This window comes from Myotis myotis, unplaced genomic scaffold (genome assembly GCF_014108235.1).
Source record: "Myotis myotis isolate mMyoMyo1 unplaced genomic scaffold, mMyoMyo1.p scaffold_m19_p_18, whole genome shotgun sequence".
Lineage (NCBI taxonomy): Eukaryota > Metazoa > Chordata > Mammalia > Chiroptera > Vespertilionidae > Myotis > Myotis myotis.
This window is the reverse complement of record NW_023416322.1, coordinates 28,064,321-28,082,745: the sequence shown is the minus strand read 5'-3', so window position 1 is coordinate 28,082,745 and position 18,425 is coordinate 28,064,321. Positions and strand designations below refer to the sequence as shown.

Genomic DNA, 18,425 nt, shown 5'->3' with positions numbered 1-18,425 from the left:
CTATGGGGCCCAGTGGCAGATATTCCCAGGTCACCTGAGCTGAGTGGTCCAATGGTGTCGCTTGTGTGAGTTTTGTCTGCCCTCCTGCTGTAGTTGGGCCTTAATTGCTGCTGGCACTTCAGGCTGACTGGCTGAGGACTATACAGGACTACAATGAGCTGTTTTTCAGGGGCTGACCCCACAGAGTAGAATTTGCTTTAGTGGGGCTCTGGTGCCTGCGGAGTCCACCCTTTGTGTATGTCATTTGTGGATCTATTTGAATGGTGCTCTGGTGTTGTGTGAAACTGGCTACCAGGTGTGTTGATCCTGGACCTCTTGGGAGGAGTTCTGGTACAGCTCCAGGCCTGTGTCTGACCTAGGGCCACCTGGTAGGAGCTACAAAGTGATCAGTGTTTGGTAGTTGACTGTGCTAGGCGTGGAGGCATCTTGAAGAGACTGGGTGCCACTATTGCCAGGGGTCACTTAGCAAGAGGTACAGTATAGGGCACCACAAGTCAGCTACAGTTTGTTTGGGGTTTGCAAATCTTTGATTTTAAGAAAGTCCATAGTGTGAGCAATGGCTGGGTGCTTGTGAGAAATGGTTGCTGAAAGCCTTAGCCAGTAAATAGAGTGTCAGCCTACAGACAGAAGGGTCCCAGGTTTGATTCCAGTCAAGGGCACAAACCTCGTTTACAGGGTCTTCCCCTGCCTAGGCCAATCGATGTGTTTCTCTCACGTCAATATTTCTGTCTTTCCCTCTCTCTTCCATTTTCTCTAAAAATCAATGGAAAAATATCCCCAGGTTAGGATTTAAAATAAAAAAGAAATAGTTGCTGGAAAAGGTTCAGGTTAGGGCAAGACTCGGAATCACCAGAGTGGGAGGAGTGGTGTTGACCAAGTGGATGAACTCAGATATGGCACCTGCCTGCACCTGTCGGCTGTGTGGGAAAGCGCAACAAAGAAACAATGGTGCCTGCCAGAACTTCTTTCTGGGAGAGAGCTGCCCCTCCACCCCTTACCCTGAAGCCAGACAATTCAGTTCCTCCCTGCATGCCCCTGGAGCTTTTCCTGCAGGCAGGTGCAATATCTAAGTCACCTAGTCTTCAGATGGTTCTATAATTTAGTTGCAAATTTGATGTAGCCACAGAAGGAGGCAAGCATAGTGTTTACTTTCCATCTTGATTGAAAGTCCTTGATAGTCCACTCTTTAAAAAAAGCTAAATTGGTTTTAAAATAATTTTAAATTTGCAGGAAACTTGCAAAGACAGTACAGGGTAAGAATTCTCTTTACCCAGTTCCCCCTAATTTTAACATCTTACACAATTTTAGCACATCTGTCAAAACTATGAAATTAACATTGAGACAATTTTTCGACTTATTTCCTTTTCCTGTTACAGGGTCCAATTTAGGATACCATACCGTATTTAGTTGTCATGCTTCCTTAATCTCCTCTAATCTGCGACAATTCCTCAATCTTTTTTTTTTTTTTTTTTTTACAAGTCCTTGGTACTTTTAAAGAGTACTGGTCAGGTATTTTGTATAATGTCCTTTTTAAAAAATGTTTTCTTATGATTAGACTGGTGTTATGGGTTTTTGGAAAGAATTTCCAATCATATTATATCAAAGGATACATATTGCCATGATGATTTATTATTGATGAAGTTAACCTTGTATTTGGCTAAGGTGCTGTGTGCTAGGCTTCTTTACTATAAAATTACTATTTTTTTTCCTTTCCATACTCTGTTCTTTGGAGCTAGGTCACTAAATTCAGTCCATAATCAACAAGTTCCTCCATTTATCTAATCAATCATTTATTGATATTGGCATGGACTCATGGATATTTACATTATTCTTTAGGTTATAATCCAATACTCTTATTATTTATTTTGTTGCTTAAATTGTTCCAGCTGTGGCCCTTGAGCTCTGTTCTAGGATAAAAATGTCACAAAGATAACTGACAATTTTGTAATACACGGTATAGTAAGTAGCCTTTTGGACATTTTAACAGGATACCAATTAATGTATAATGAATATATCTTCAAGTCATGTATAGAAAATATATCAACTGAAGACCAAGGTCAATTAAAATTAGCATGATGTTTAGTTATGCTTTTTATTTAACCCTTTTCGGTCCAACGTGGAGGCTGACTCAACAGACCAGGCACTAGGAGCAGGTCCAAAGTCGAGGCTGAGGTCCGCAAACAGGTTCAACCTTCAATCTCGTCAATTAATTTGGACCAGACTGTTTGAATTCCAAAAATAAAATTGGACTGCAAAGGGTTAAGAAGAAAAACTATGTGACACTGAAATAATCACAGATTGAGAAAATGCAATTATTTCCCTGACACTACAAGAGTAAATAATAAACCAGACAAAATCGCTACAAAATTTAAAGCTGTAAAGAATTTTAATTGTCTGCATTTCCTCATTTTCCTTTCATTCCTTAACCCGAAGAAATCTAGTATTTGACACTATGGAAATGGCTCTTAAAATCACAAAAGGTAATCTGCCAAAGCAAACTATCTACTTTTAGTCCTTATCTAACAGATGTCTGTAGCACCTGGCACTCTTGACTACAAGTTCCCTTAGGAAACGCAGTATATTTACCCTAAATATCATTGTTCCTCATGACTTCAACAATCACATCTAAAACTTGTAGTTTCAGGTTTCTCTTTTGAGCAACAGATCCTTTTATCTCACTAAACAGCATAAACCCACATCCTTTTTCTATCTCCAACCTTCTCCTTTTGCACACCTCCTACCTCTTTTTCACTTCACATCACCAACTGCCCAAGAAGGGCATCTTGAAGACATTCTAAAATCTTTCCCCCTTCCCTTCCTTTTGTAAATTTACTTCTGAATATGTCTTCACTATCCCTAAGTTAAAGCCCCTATACTATTTGGGTGGGAAAATGTCCAAATTGGTCTACCTGATCTTTCTCTAATTAATCTATCATACCATGATCAATATAAACTCAGACAAATCATTCTTCTACTTTAAAAATATAAATTCCCATTGACTACAGGGTAAATGCCAAACTCTTTGGTATCTTATATAAACAAGAGGCTATACCTATCTTTCCAGCCTCATCTCCTGGATCCCAGATCAGACTATTTACAGTTATCTAAACACAGTATCAGATCCAGAGAAGCTTATTTGTAAGATGTAATCTTCACCCTCCAGTCTTTGCATACTTAAAACATTTTCCTAGTTCTTTTTAAGTAAGTCCCTCTCTTTTGTGCTCCCCCAAACATGTTGTGAATATCTCAACTTTAGCAGCTATCAAGTTATTTGTGTACATATCTGTTTTCTGCTAAACTATAAATTCCTTGGGAGTGGAAATTATATCTCATTCATGTTTGTATTCCTTGCACCTGGCAAAAAACAGATACAGAATATCTGCTGAAGGGACAGCTACTATCAAAACAGTTAAGATTAAAAAATCAAATACATAAAGCTTTGCCTAAACAAAATAAGTTCTTACTTTTAAAGTGATTTAATTATAAGATACCTCATGACTTATTTAGTACTTTTATTTTCCTTAACTAAAAATATTTTTTCTCAACTGGTTTTAAGTGGGTAGGTAAACCAATTTTCATGTGTACCTGAAATAAAATTCCTATTAGAAAACAAGCTCCACTTCTATCCATTTATCAATAGTAATTGAGAAGAAGAGGAGAGATTCCAAGATACATTCCAATTAACAGAAGAATGTAAACTTGTGATCTATATATATATGTCTAAGTGACCATCCAACCATTTGACCAGTAGCTATGATGCACACTGACCACCAGGGGGAAGATGCTCAACGCACAGGCATTGAAACATGGAACAGACTGATGAATCTCAGAGGGAAGGGGGGCAGGGGCAGGGCGGGAAGAGATTAACCAAAGATCATATATGCATACTAGAGGCCCGGTGCACAGATTCATGCGCCCGGGGGGGGGGGGGGTCCCTTGGCCTGGCCTGTGGAGATCAGGCCGAAACCGGCAGTCCAACATCCCCCAAAGGGTCCCAGATTGCAAGATGGCGCAGGCCAGGACGAGGGACCCACCAGAGCACGAATCTGTGCACCGGGCCTCTAGTATAATAAATAATACAGGAGTGGGCTACTGTAGGTTTACAGTTGTTTGTATGGAAAGTAATAATTAATAATACAAAAATAAGCTGTTTCACAGCCTAAGTGCCCATCAGGAGATGAGTGGATTAAAAAACTGTGGTACATGTGCACAATGGAATACTATACTGCGGTAAAAAAGGAGTTCTTACCATTTGCAACAGCATAGATGGAACTGGAGAGCATTATGCTAAGTGAAATAAGCCAGCCAGAGAAAGATAAATACCACATGATCTCACTCATTTGTGGAATATAGTGAACAACATAGGCTGATGAAAAGGGACAGATCCAGAGACAGAGAAGCAGTGATAAGACTGTCAAACCTCAGAGGGAAAAAGCAGGGGAGGGTGGAGGTAAAGGGGAGAGATCAACCAAAAGACCTGTATGCATACATATAAGCCCAACCAATGGACACAGATAACAGGGGGGCGAGGGAATGAGGGGGGGGAGTTTAATGGGGGGAATGAGGTCACATATGTAATACCTTAATCAATAAAGAAATTAAAGATTGAAAAAAAATAAAAGACTAAAATGAAAAAAAATAAAATAAAAATAAACTGTTTGAGTTACTCCCAAGTGTAAACCTACTTTCTGTCCACCCTTGTATATCTGTTCTTTGTCTCTGATTCCTGGCGTAGTTTCAAAAACCCTGGGAATTCTCTGAGTATAGGAGTGTGCAATATGCCAAAGAGGTCATTTAAGATGGACCCTGAGAGAAGCTTAGGATGGGGCTTGGCTATTAAGAAGACCAACCACATGATTAAAGGGTTGAAACTTTGGGCCAGCCCAATCTAAAGTGGATGAAGGAGAGCTAGAGATTGAGTTCAAGTACATGGCCAATGATTTACTCATTCATGCCTATATAACGAAACCCAAATCAAAACTCCAGACACAGAGACCTAGTGGAGCTTTTTGGTTTGTGAATACAATAATGTGCTGGGAGGGCAACACACCCACAGAGAGGGAATGGAAGCTCTGTACCCCCTGTTTAGCCCAGACAACGCCCCATGCATCTCTTCAATTCCTAATCTGTATCTTTTAACATAAAACTGTAATCATAAATAAGTGCTTTCAGTAAGTTCTGTGAGTAATTCTACCAAATTATCAAACCTGAAGGATTGTGGGAAGCCCCAAATTTGTAGCAGGCTAGGCAGAAGTGTGGGAGAATTGGGGACAACGAAATTTTCAGCTAGCATCTTAAATGGAGGCAGTCATCCTTAGAACTTTGCTCTTAACTTGTGGGGTCTTCCCTAACTGCAGGTGTCAGAAGTGAAATATCTCAGCCAGTGTGGCTCAGTGGTTGAGCGTCAACCCATGAATCAGGTCACTGGTTCGATTCCCAGTTAGGGCACATGCCTGGATTGTGGACTTGATCCCCAGTAGGAAGCGTGCAGGAGGCAGCTAATCAATGATTCTCTCTCATCACTGATGTTTCAAATCTCCCTTTTCCTCTCTTGTACTCTCTCTGAAATCAATAAAAACACATTAAAAACATTTTTTTAAAGAAAAAAATGAAATTAATTGTGTAGGACAACCAGTTGGTGACAGAGAACTGGTGTCAGAGCAGCAACTTCAGAGAGGTCTCAATGTTTTTGTATGTTATTTTTTTAAAGGAGAGGGGTAAAAGGGACAAGTTCTTGTTCTTAAAGTAGATATTTTTGCATCACATAAATTTCCCTGCTGTTTCATTCCTTGAGGACCCTGAAATCAAGCTCACATTCACCCTCACCCTCACCCTCACCCTGTGGGTCGTGACCATCGGAAAACACACATAGCATATCAGATATTTACATTACGATTCATAACAGTAGCAAAATTACAGTTATGAAGTAGCAACGAAAATAATTTTATGGTTGGGGATCACCACAACATGAGGAACTGTATTAAAGGGTCGTGGCATTAGGAAGGTTGAGACCACTAAGTCCTTTATATTGCCTCTTAGATGCCTTTAATGTCCATGTAGATGATAGTCAACCACCTAACCTTGACATCTCACTTCACCTTCACCTAAATTTCTCCAACTCCTCTAAAATCCTTCTAACAACTTTTAATTAATTTATTTATTTTTTAAAATATACTTTATTGATTTCTTAAAGAGAGGAAGGGAGAAGAATAGAGAGTTAGAAACATCGATGAGAGAGAAACATCGATCAGCTGCCTCCGGCACACCCCCTACTGGGGATGTGCCCGCAACCAAGGTACATGCCCTTGACCAGAATCGAACGTGGGACCTTTCTGTCCACAGGCCGACGCTCTATCCACCGAGCCAAACCGGTCAGGGCTTCTCACAACTTTTTAAAAAAATACATATTTTTTTAATATATCTTTTTTTATATATGTAGTAGAGGCCCGGTGCACGAAATTCATGCACTGATGGGGGGGGGGGAGGCCTCAGCCCAGCCTGCAACCTCTCACAGTCCAGGAGCCCTCAAGGGATGTCCAATTGCTGCGGAGGCGGGAGAGGCTACCGCCACCACCATTGCGCTCCCCAGCCGTGAGCCCGGCTCAGGGCTTCTGGTTGAACAGCACTGACCACCAGGGGGCAGCTCCTGCATTGAGCGTCTGCCCCCTGGGGGTCAGTGCACATCATAACAACTGGTCATTCCACTGTTTGTTCAATTTGCATATTAGCCTTTTATTATATAGGATTTTTATTGATTTCAGAGAGTATGAGAGAGAGAGAGAAACATCAATGATGAGAGAGAACATTGATCGGCTGCCTCCTACACACTCCCTACTGGGGATCGAGCCCACAACCCGGGCATGTGCCCTTCACTAGAACTGAACTGGGGACCCTTCAGTCCACAGGCCAACACTCTATCCATTGAGCCAAACCAGCTAGGGCTAAATACATTTTTATTGATTTCAGAGAGGAATGGAGAGGGAGAGAGAGAGAAACATCAATGATGAGAATCAATGATTGGTTGCCTCTTGCACGCCCCCTACTGGGGATCAAGCCCACAACCTGGGCATGTGCCCTTGACCAGAATCGAACCAGGGACCGTTCAGTCCCCAGGCCGATGCTCTATCCTTTGAGCAAAACCAGCTAGGGCCTTCTCACAACTTTTAAATTAGGGGGCTTAAGTGCAAATGCTCATTGACGCCAGATACACTACTTAAATAGCTGAATTGGGGCATACATAACACACAATAGGAAACTGATGGACTGAGGCAAACTGAAGAATGCATACCCCAATTAAAGTGGGATGGTGATGGCTGCCACTATGAGACCCAACCATTAATGTCATCCAGAAAACGTGGATTGCTGTCAGATGCTCTGATTTTTTTTTTCTTAAGAGAAGCAGAATCTTTAAGTTTTATGTGAAATCTCCAGATTTTCAAATTTCAGCAATTTTTAAAAACCTGTACGGAGCCCTAGACAGTGTGGCTTACTTGGTTGAGCATTGCCCTGTACACCAAAAGGTCACCAGTTCAATTTCCAGTCAGGGCACATACCTGGGTAGTAGGTTTCGATCCCCGGTTGGGTGCGTATTGGAGGAAAAAGATCAATGTTTCTCTCTCACATCAATGTCTTTCTCTCTCTAATTCTCTACCTCTTCCTTCCTCTCTCTCAAAAATCCTATCTAATAAAAGGCTAATATGCAAATCGACCAAACAGCAGAACGACCAGTTGCTATGATGTGCAATGACCACCAGGGGGCAGATGCTCAACACAGGAGCTGCGCCCTGGTGGTCAGTGTGCTCCCATGGGGGAGTGCCACTCAGCCAGAAGCCCCAAGCCAAGCTCACGGCCAGGGAGTGCAGCGGCGGTGGCGGGAGCCTCTCCTGCCTCCACGGCAGCACTAATGATGTCCACGAAAGGGGGGTGGGGAGCGGGCCTAAGCCGTCCTCCGAGGGTTCCTGGACTGCGAGAGGGCACAGGTGAGGCTGAGGGACTCCCCGCCCTGAGTGCAAGAATTTTGTGCACCAGGCCTCTAGTCAATTATAAAAAACATATTTAAAAACTGAAGAGGTCAAAACCAAAGGCTGGTGGTTTTTAACCACTATTTTAACCAGTATTTTAAATATTGCAGTTTCTCAGAGCTGACCAAGGCACTCCTCTTTTCTTGCTCTACATTCTCTCTGTAGGGAAATATTATCACTCTTATGATGACTGATCAATAAATACATAATTCATAATTGCTCATATAAAATTGATAAAGAAAAGAATACCAGGATAATATGGAAGTTGTGTGAATTCATAAATGGTTTTTTAAAGCACATTAATGTTTCTGAAGCGCCAAGTTAGCAATTGAACAGAGTACATTAACAAAAAATAAATGCAGTAAACCATGGAGCAATGCAGCTTTGTTCAACAGAATGGCCATTCATCCCACATTGGCTCCTTATGGCTCCAACTGGTCACAGACTTACCTACAAGTACGTATTGTGTGGTTTCCCCCAATCTTCACACAAAAGAAACAAAGACAATAAACCAGAACTAGCTATATCTGGCATCACTTCATTTATCTGCCAATGTTACACTTTTGTGTCTACAACTGAGCAACTTCAGACCTTCTTTATAACCCCTTCTATCAAGCTACCTTCTTATTTTCCTAAAATTTTAAGGCCCTTGTTTACTATAGTATTTTTTTATTTATTAAACAATTTAACGTATCTTTTAAATTACAGCTAGAACTTTTTAGAATTATGTTTCTTTGGTGCTCTGGTTACAAAGTTGCATAGATTTTGAGAATCTGCTCCCAACTATATCTTTCTCAGAAGCCTTTTCATTTTTAGTGAATGATTTTGCCAAACAAGTTTTAAAACTCACAGTGAAATGCCCATATCTCCAGCTCAAACATCTGTATTGAGCTCCAGAACAAGATATCCAACTGCCTGCTCAACACTTCCACTTGAATGTTCTGGAGGCATCTCAAAGTTTTCATATATATATATATATAAAATACAAACATGTGCTCTCCCGAAATCTGTTCTTCCTGTCTTCTCTGTAGTATTAGGGCAAAGCATCACAATCTCTCAAACGTTCACACAGATGTATGCCACCACCCTCATCTAAGTAACACTATCTCATCTAGACTACTGCAATTGCCTACTGGTTTTCCTGTAACTATTTTTGTCCTCTACACTTTAATGTTCACACATGAGCCAGAATGGTTTTTTAAAATGCTTATCTAAAACCAATACTCCTCTGTCTATTGCTGTTAGTATAAAATCAAAAATCTTTAACATATGATCTGGCTTCTTTCTTTTTTTAAAAAATGTATTTTTATTATTGATTTCAGAGAGAGGAAGGAAGAGAGAGAGAAAAACATCAATGATGACAGAATCATTGATTGGCTGCCTCCTGCACGCCCCCCACAGGGGATCAAGCCCACAACCCAGGCATGTGCCCTTGACCAGAATTGAACCTGGAACCCCTCAGTCTGGAGGCCGACGCTCTATCCAATGAGCAACACCAGCTAGGGCTGGCTTCTTTCTTTCACCACAACTCTCACCATCTTCTCTTTTGTAGTCCCTCTTCTACCACAATTAACCTTCCCCATTATTTTTTAATATCTAAGTTCCTTTCCAGTTCAGGATTTGTAAGTAGCTCTTCACTCCTCGGCTTGAGAAGCTAGTAGCTTCTCATTTTTCAAGTTTCAACTTTTTATCCTCAAGCAATAGCTAATAATTCTTATTTAAATAGGTACCATTTCTCCCCTAATTATCCACTTTAACAATGTTATATTAACAGTGTGTTTTTTTAATTATGCCATTATTTACATACTTACCACTGTGTTATCTTCCTTCACTAAGCTGAAAGTTAATGAGGCCAGATATCATGTCTTTTCTCTACTATATGCCAGTGATTAGAAGAGTGCTAGATGTTTTGGAATTCAATAAATGAATGAGTCAATGAATGAAAATAAGTGGAATTCTGTTTACCTAGCTAACTGCTGCTTATCCTTCAGGTAAGTTTAGGGTCCCTGTTTCAGGGCTCTCATAGAACCCTGTACTTTCTTTGTTTTGTTTTAATATATTTTTATTGAATTCAGAGAGGAAGGGAGAAGGAGAAAGAGATGGAAACATCAATGCTGAGAGAGAATCGTCCATTGGCTGAGGGATCGAGACCGCAACCTGGACATGTGCCCTGACCAGAAATCGAACTGTGACCTCATGGTTCATGGGTCGAGGCTCAACCACTGAGCCATGCAGGCCAGGCTGTACTTTCTTTAAAAAAAATAAAACATGTACTCACATTTAATGTGTAATTTTTTTGTTTATTACCCACCTCCTTCACTGTAAGTTCCATGAGAACAATAAACCTATTTTATCACAAGTACCCACAAAGTAGAATGCCTGGCAGATAGTATTTAAAAAATCTGTTGAGATGGTTACTAGACTTATTGTGGTGATGACTCTGTAAAGGTATACAAATGTTGAATCATTATGTTGTACACCTGGCGCTAATATAATATTGTATCAACTATAATTAAAAATAAATTTTAAAAATAAATAAAATATACAAAAGAAAGGGTAGGGAGTGCATTATATCCTATCTTCTCCAAGAGTATTATAATTAAACTAGAGGCCCGGTGCACAAAATTCATGCATGAGTGGGGTCCCTAGGCCTGGCAGGCAATCAGGGCCAATTGGGGCCAGGCCAATCAGGACCGGGCCGGAGAGGAGGTGATAGTCGCCGGGCCAGGCGCGGAAGGAAAGGGCACTAGATGCTGATGCTGGATGCTGACACAGCCATCATCGGTGCCCTGCCACTGCACGGTTCCCTGCCTGCCCCCCTCCTCCTTCCCTTGCCACCACGCCACCACCACAGTGGGTGGGCAGCCAGGGGGAGGGATGGAGCACAGGAGGCTGTCGCTGGCCCTGAGGAGGGAGCCAGCCCCTGGCCCCCTTGGGGAAGGGGCCATGTCCACCGCCACCCACCCCTAGTTCCCCATCCCAGCCCAGGGTTCGGGGGGAGGGACCACAAGAGGTTGGACAGCAGGGGAGGTTGGCTGTGGGAACACACTGACCACCAGGGGGTAGCTCTTGCATTGACTTTTATATATATAGTTACTTACTAAAAGGTCTCAGATTGCCTTTCTCTCTTTCATTAAACAAATATTAAAGATGCACAAAACTAAAGAATGTTCAGCTTTTTCTACCAAGGTAGCTTTTATTTTTTACAAGTTCATAATGAAAATCAGGAATAAAAACTTGTTTTTGAGGGTTTTATCATTTCCTAAAATGCACAGGTTTTTAAACTTATGGATGAATAATACAATTAACATGTGTGCTTACTATGTGCAAATCACTTTGAAAAACACTTCTTAAACCATACTTATCAGAAGTGATTTTGAATCTTAAAAAAAGTTTACTTGGAGAATCTGATGAAACATATGGACTTTCTCCTGAAATATACACACAATTTTACTTCAACATCAGAGGTTTTATGAACATCCCAAAATTATTTACAAGGCCTCAGAATTGAGATCTTTGATAAAAAAACAACAACTCCTGACTTAGAGATATCTTCTATATCAATGATTTTCAACTTGTATGCTGCAAAAGGCACACTGATGTGCCACATGGATTTTTAAAACATGCAATACCTGATTATTTAGTCAGGGCACTGACCTTTTTTACCAAACACAATAGCTGTCCAATGTTCATAATTTTGAATGACTCAAAATTATGCCTATTTTCTTTTGTCAAGTTGGCAAAAATATTTGTTATGTGTGCCATGAGACAAAGGTTGAAAATTACTGTCCCATTTGAATGGGTAATGCTTCCTCTTTCTTAATTTTATTTTCAATTCTTAAAAGACACTTTTTAGACATTACAAATGCATTATTTAATTTGTTTCATGTTATTTTATATCCAATTGAAGTAGCTTTTATAGATACTTAAATGTACTCTACAAATGAAGTCCCTCTGAATATTCAGTTCAACTTTATAGGTTGATAATTTGAACGCTTAGATTTTTATTATGAGACATACAGAATTAATAAAATACTTGTCCTAGAACAAGAAGTGTTAATAACTATTGGATTAGTGTATACAAAAAAAATCCTGAATAGTGACTAACAGATAGCTATGCGCCATTTCTCACTAAAGAAACTGTAATACGTAAGATAAATAATTTTTCTTGGTTTCCAAAAGATGACTGTTATTTCTTGTTTTCATAATGGTATCTCTTCTCAAAATTCAAAATTAATGCAAAGACCAGCCTTATCTCACTTCTCACAACAAATGAAAATGAGAACTTCACCCTGGTGAGTATAGCTAAATTGGTTGAACGTCATCCCATGTACTGAAGGTTCACCAGCTCAATTCCCAGTCAGGCCACATGCCCAGGTTGTGGGTTTGATTCCTGGTTGGGGTGCATACAGGTGGTAACTGACTGATGTTTCCCTCTCCCTTTCTCTCTAAATCAATAAAATAAGTTAAAAAGAAAAAGAAAACAAGAACTTTTAAACAAAAATGATTACATCTATTAAAAGTTCATGTACATGGCCCTAACAGATATGCCTCAGTTGGTGGGGCATCGTACTATGCACTAAAAGGTTGCCATTTCAATTCCCAGTCAGGGTACATGCCCAGGTTGCAGGGTCAATTCCTGGTAGAAGGCATGCGGGAAGCAGCCAATCTATGTTTCTCTCTCTCTCTCCCCTTTTCTCCCACTAAAAATCAACAAGTAATCTAGTTCTCTAACACAAGTTAACAGGCAACAAAATGACCCTTACCTGTCAAGTTCTGTACTGCCCTTTCACTGGAAGGCAGTGGCTCCTTTCTGTGAGGCCGATTTAGTGAAGTGTCCTGTGCAGAAAACAGTCCAGGGTTATCAGTTAATTTCTTCCGGCCACTGGAGTTAGGGTTTGAAACTCTGCAGCTGCCTATTGCACTTGTGAAAAGGTTTGTATGTTCATCACTGCTGGCTGGATCAGAGTTGGGAGTGAATCCTCCAAGGGATAAAGTTGGAGAACTTTCTGAACAGTCAATCTGTAAAGGTGTCTGCAATCCCAAGGCCAATGGACTAGATTCTGAAGGCTCTCGATGGATCCACTGTTCTTCTCTATTTATTAAACTTTTTGAAGGAGAAATGTGAGGGCAGGATATATGACACCGGTGCTTTTCCTTATGTTTATATCGTTCTCCAACAGTATCCTTTCCGAATCGATAGCGTTTCAAAGTCTCCAGGACAGATCTGGAAGAGCCAGTGTCCATGGAAACTTGGGGTTGCTCAGAAGAACGGTGTTCTCTGTGTTTATGGCGGTGCCTGTGTTTGTGCTCGACCATCCAACCATAGGCCATCTCAGGAGGGACACTAGGGTAGGTACTCATGGAAAGGAGGGGAGTCCTGCTGGTTGTAAGAAAGGCCTCCTGTCGAAGAAGCTTATGCTTTTTCTTATGGTATTTGGTGGGATTGAGAAGTAAATGACCAGTATGCATATAGGAAGGAGGTGGAAGTGGAGTAGTGAAAGAAGGAGATGGAGGAGGTGGATAAAGAGTGGGGGGATACCTTCCATAGTAACCTAATCCTATCGGAGCAGCTGTAAGGGGTGAGGGAGAGTAAGGCATGCCATAAGAGGGATAGAATCCAGTACTAGAAAGAGGAAAACTAAGGCTATGCATAAAAGGCATTTCAGCCATTGCCTCTCTCATCTTAGGGGGTCTCCCTCTCTTCTTTTTTAAGTCAGGTTTTCGAATGTAGTGCAAAGGATCTAAGGGGAAAGAAGGGTGTGTATAGAAACTATTAAAGTTGATTCGAAAAATAGTGGGCAGGAGGTCTCGGGGGATAAAATGATGACTTCGATGGGTGATTCGAATTTCACTTAGACGACTTATTAATTCCTCCAGCTCTGCAATAAAGTCTGGATCCTGTCTATTTCGGAGTTGGGGATATTTCTTTTTCCGTTTTCGTTTCTGCCTTTTCATCTTGTCATAGCTGAGGTAATCATGATTCCTGCGCTTACATTTGTGTTTATGTTTTTCTTTAAGACTGCTTAGAACTGTAGAGGTTTCAGGGGGAATCAGAGAAACATGCTCAAAGGAATGCCTTCTCTTTTTTTGCCCACAAAATTTCTCTGCCCTGTCTGATGTGCTGTTATTGTCTGTCCCAATTCCACTATCACTGGGAATGGTCTCATCACTATGAGACTCACTAATGGGAGAAGGAGTAGCTTCTTTCAGAGATGTGAGTTCACTCAAATGTGAAGGAGAATTGGGCAACAAAGTAGGAGGAGATAATCGCCTCCTCCCCTTTGAGGCTTTCTTCATTGCAAGAGTCTGAATCATACTTCCCTGTCTGGAGTGTAAATGCAAATATGGCACTGAACTGGGTTCAACAAAGCCTGCATCACTACTGACAGGGCTCTGACCTCCACTAGTCCCAGAAGACTGAGAACAAATAGGTGATGGAAGAATCTCAGAACTACTAGCAGATGAAGGCAGTAAAGGGGGAAGGATCTGTCCTAATGCTGATCCAGCTGCCTGCTGAGCTGTTTGCTCAAGAACAGCAAGGCTAGTAGGGCTACCAGAAAGAATGCCATTTAAGACAGTTTTTGGTTTTCGACCCCTCCTCTTTCCTATGTAAATGGTTCCTTTCTTGCTGACATTTATCTGTTGGCCCAATTTAGAGCCAAATGTAGCAGCAAGACTTGACACTGTATTATGGAGTTTGGATTGCACTTTCCCTTTATTACTTGATTCTACAGAGCTTGAAAGAATCTGATTCAACAGTTTCTTTCTCTTTAAAGTCTTCATTTTATTTATTTTGCGGATAATTGTTTTCATCAATTGTCCATTGTTTCTCTTGATTTTTTTATCTGGTTCCATCTCAAGGTCATTCATACTACAGACAGTTGGCCTGTGACTGTCATCTAGGTCATCTGGATCTGGAAGTTGATCCTCACTCTCAAAGAAATCACTACTACTTCTATGGTTGTCACTTTCACATTCTAGCTTGCTTGGACTTTCGGTGGCAACAAATGGAGCCACTGATAGTACAGGTGGCTTCATCTTGACTGGTGACCTCATTTGCCTCTTAGGTCTGCCTCTCTTTTTTGGGAAAGGAGACACAGACAGACTTTGTTTGAAGGAAGGAATTTCAATTTCTGGTTGCAAAATTGGGGGTTCTTGTTCTTCCTTAGACTGCAAAGAAAAAACTTTAGAGGCAGGAATTTTTAAAGTCCTCTTAGGTGGACCTTCCAGTTGAGGCATCTCTTTAGATTTAGGTCTTCCTCTTTTGGGCTTATAAATATCAGACAAAAGGTCACTAGAGACACACATACTGGAGGATAGTTTGTGAGTAGCAAAAGACTTATGAGATGGTTTTTCACTGTCAGTTAAGAGAGCAAGAGATGGAGTTGTAGATTTGCTCAACTTTGGCAATCGGCGTTTAAGGAAATCATGATCTACAAATGAAGATGGTCCAATGTTTTTCATAAACTTGGCTGGCTCAGAATTACTATTTGATAGTGAGCTACATGAAACATTTTTAAAAAGCTCTGATCTTTCTAATTCTAGCCCTTTTGGAGACCGGCATGTGCTTCTTGCCACCACTTTAGTCCATCGAGCTTTTCTTCCTTTCCTTTTTTTTAATGGTTTCGACTGCAAACTAGTGCTTAGGCTCTCAGCAACTTGGCAGTGTTTGTCAGAGGCAGTTACTGCACCTAGCTTTAGAAAAGGGTTGTTACTAAACAAACTAGTGAAGTTAACAACTGAAGGGGTAATTGTATGAATACTGGATTCAGAAGTCAAACTTGGCTTTTTTCCTAAAGAAGAGCTTATTCTTGGAATATCTAGATGTGTAGTTTTTGAATCATTTAGCTCTTTATCAATCCCTTTACATTCAATATTCATACTATGACCCACAGACCTGTGACCAATGTTCAAGTGGGCACTTTCAGAAGTAAATTGGTTCTTTCCACCAGATTCAGAAATTTCTTCCATTAGTTCTGTGGTAGGACTTAGAAGTAATGAATTAGGAGCCAAGTGTAGTGAAGTTTCAGGGGGACTTCTGGTTAAAGGATTAACAGATACAGTAGGTGATGGGGAGGGGAGAGTGCTTTCTCCTACTGCACTAAAAGGGGATTTAGCTGTAGATGCATCAGAAGCACCTCCCATTTGAAAGTCTGGAGAAGTGCAATATACGGGAGGTTGCTTTTCATGCTTTGAGGTTTCATATGACCCCCTTTCATTGGATGAAAAACTATCTTGCTGAATGCATGTTCCTTCATTAAACATTTCTTTCTCCAAATTAATGATTTCTTTTCGAACTGAGAACTTTTCCAATATGCTTTCTTTACTCTGTCGTATAACATTCTTCTCAAAAGTTTTGCTGCTGGCACTGTCTTTCAAGGATTCAGAAAGTTCCTGACTTTCATGACTCTTGATGTTTGTACAAGAAGCCTTAAATGATTCTTGAGTGGAGAGCAGTGCTTCAGCTTTAAGGTTTAGGGCATCTTTACTGACCAGTCCTGCCATAGGACAACTCACTAGTTTCTTTCCAATGTCCTTATTAACTAATCCCATTGTTGAGTTTGCTACAATCTTCTTTGCACAGTCCTTGGCCACAAGGCCAACAGTAGAACCCAATTTCTTTCCCAGGTCTTTATTAACCAGTCCAACTACAGTGCCAAATCCTAACTTCTTTCCAGATTCCTTATTCACTAAACCTGGAACAATACCAATTCCTAGCTTCTTTCCTGAATCCTTGCTCAGCAGTCCTACTGTAGTGATAGTCCCTGGCTTTTTGCCTAAGTCTTTATTAATGAATACCGCTGTAGTGCCAGTTCCTAGTTTTTTCACAGAGTCCTTATTGACCAATCCTACTGTTGCATTAAACACTGGCTTTTTCCCAGGATCTTTAGTTACCAATCCAACTGCTGTGCTGATCACTGGTTTTTTTATTAAGTCCTTATGTATTATTCCAGCTACAGAACCAACACCTGCTTTCCTGATCAAATCCTTGCTAACCAATCCTGAAATAGTAGTACCAGTTCCTAACTTTTTCGATTTTGTCTTGGAAGACTTGGAGGGGGGACAAGTTGCAATAAGGTGTGCCAACTTTTCTGTTACAGTTGTTCCTCCATTAAGTAATGTTTTGTTCTTTAAATCAGGATCCCGACTACCAACAACAGTAGATGATGTTGCATTAATGTAATCTGTCATTTCTGAGTGTATTGGAGAAAGCTTCTTAGACAAAGAATTGTTTTCTCCCTGTGAATGAAGATGGATACTTTCTTCAGAATGGCATTGAATGGCTGAAACATCACCTGATTTCTTGTACAACTTTGAAAGGTCCTAAAATATGAACAAGAAAAAGGTTTTAGAGAGGATAAACTTTATACCACTTCAATTCAGTATTTAGTTGAACAAACTTATTGATCACATGTCAGATGTAAGATAGGCAGTACTCCTTTTAAAAAAATCATGTAATGGAACTAGCGCAAATAATCCTAAAATTTATAAGGAATCCTAAGACAGTGAGCGGCCAAAGCACTCCTGAGAAAAAAGAACAAAGTTGAAGATATCATGCTCCCTAATTTCAAACTAATATTACAAAGCTACAATAAAAAAAATAGTATGGTACTTGCACAAATACAGACACATAGATCAATGAAACAGAATAGAGCCCAGAAACAAATGCACACGTATATGGTCAATTAATCTACATCAAAGGAGGCAAGAATATACAATGGAGAAATGACAGTCTCCTCAGATGCATGTACAGATACATGGGAAAAAATGAACAGGTGATACCTTAACCTTATAATATGTTTCATACTTGAAAAGACTATTTTTTCCTTTTTGTATTACATAGAAATTCCTTGGTTATTTTATTTATAATGTTATTGAGATACAATTCACATACCATAAAATTCACCCATTTACAGCACAGATTCAGTAGTTTTTAATATATTCACAGAGCTGTGCAACTGTTATTGGTAGAAGTGGAGTTCATTTTGTGAATACATTTTTAAAAATATTTTCTAGCTCAATAAACTGATGGTATTCAAGAATACTATAAATTTTATGTTAACTATTTTTTAATCCTTACTTGGGGGTATGTTATATTGATTTTTAGAGAGAGAGGCAAAGATAGAGAGGGAGAAACATCAATGTAAGAGAGAAACATCAATCAGTTGCTTTCTGTACTTGCCCAAACCAGGGATCGAACCTGCAACCTAGGTATGTGCCCTGACCAGGAATCAAACCCACAACTTTTCTGGTATATGGGATGATGCTCCATTCAACGGAGCCACCTGGCCAGGGCCTGATTTTATTTACTTTATAATCTTAAATTCTTGCTCCATAATTCCTTTTTTCAGCAAATAGGTAGCAAGTACCTATAATTTAAATGCTAAGAATAACAGCAGT

At 40.2% G+C, this 18,425-nt stretch overlaps 1 protein-coding gene across 12 annotated transcripts in view; it reads right to left on the bottom strand.

Moving 5' to 3' along the window:
• The window catches only part of ASH1L (ASH1 like histone lysine methyltransferase), a 133,424-nt gene that overhangs the window by 94,425 nt on the left and 20,574 nt on the right, over positions 1 to 18,425 (bottom strand). For 7 of the 12 annotated variants that reach the window (XR_004973333.1, XM_036343762.1, XM_036343761.1 and 4 more), the window contains exon 3: positions 12,788 to 17,348. The exons of 1 other annotated variant lie outside the window; for it this stretch is intronic. Coding sequence is in view for 8 of the 11 variants with exons in the window: in XM_036343762.1 (XP_036199655.1) it covers positions 12,788 to 17,348 (4,561 nt within the window). In the remaining 3 variants the exon portion in view is untranslated. Of the gene's footprint in view, positions 1 to 12,787; positions 17,349 to 18,425 lie in introns of those variants that run through there. 4 more of the 12 variants (XM_036343768.1, XM_036343771.1, XM_036343767.1 and 1 more) reach the window with 3 other exon arrangements.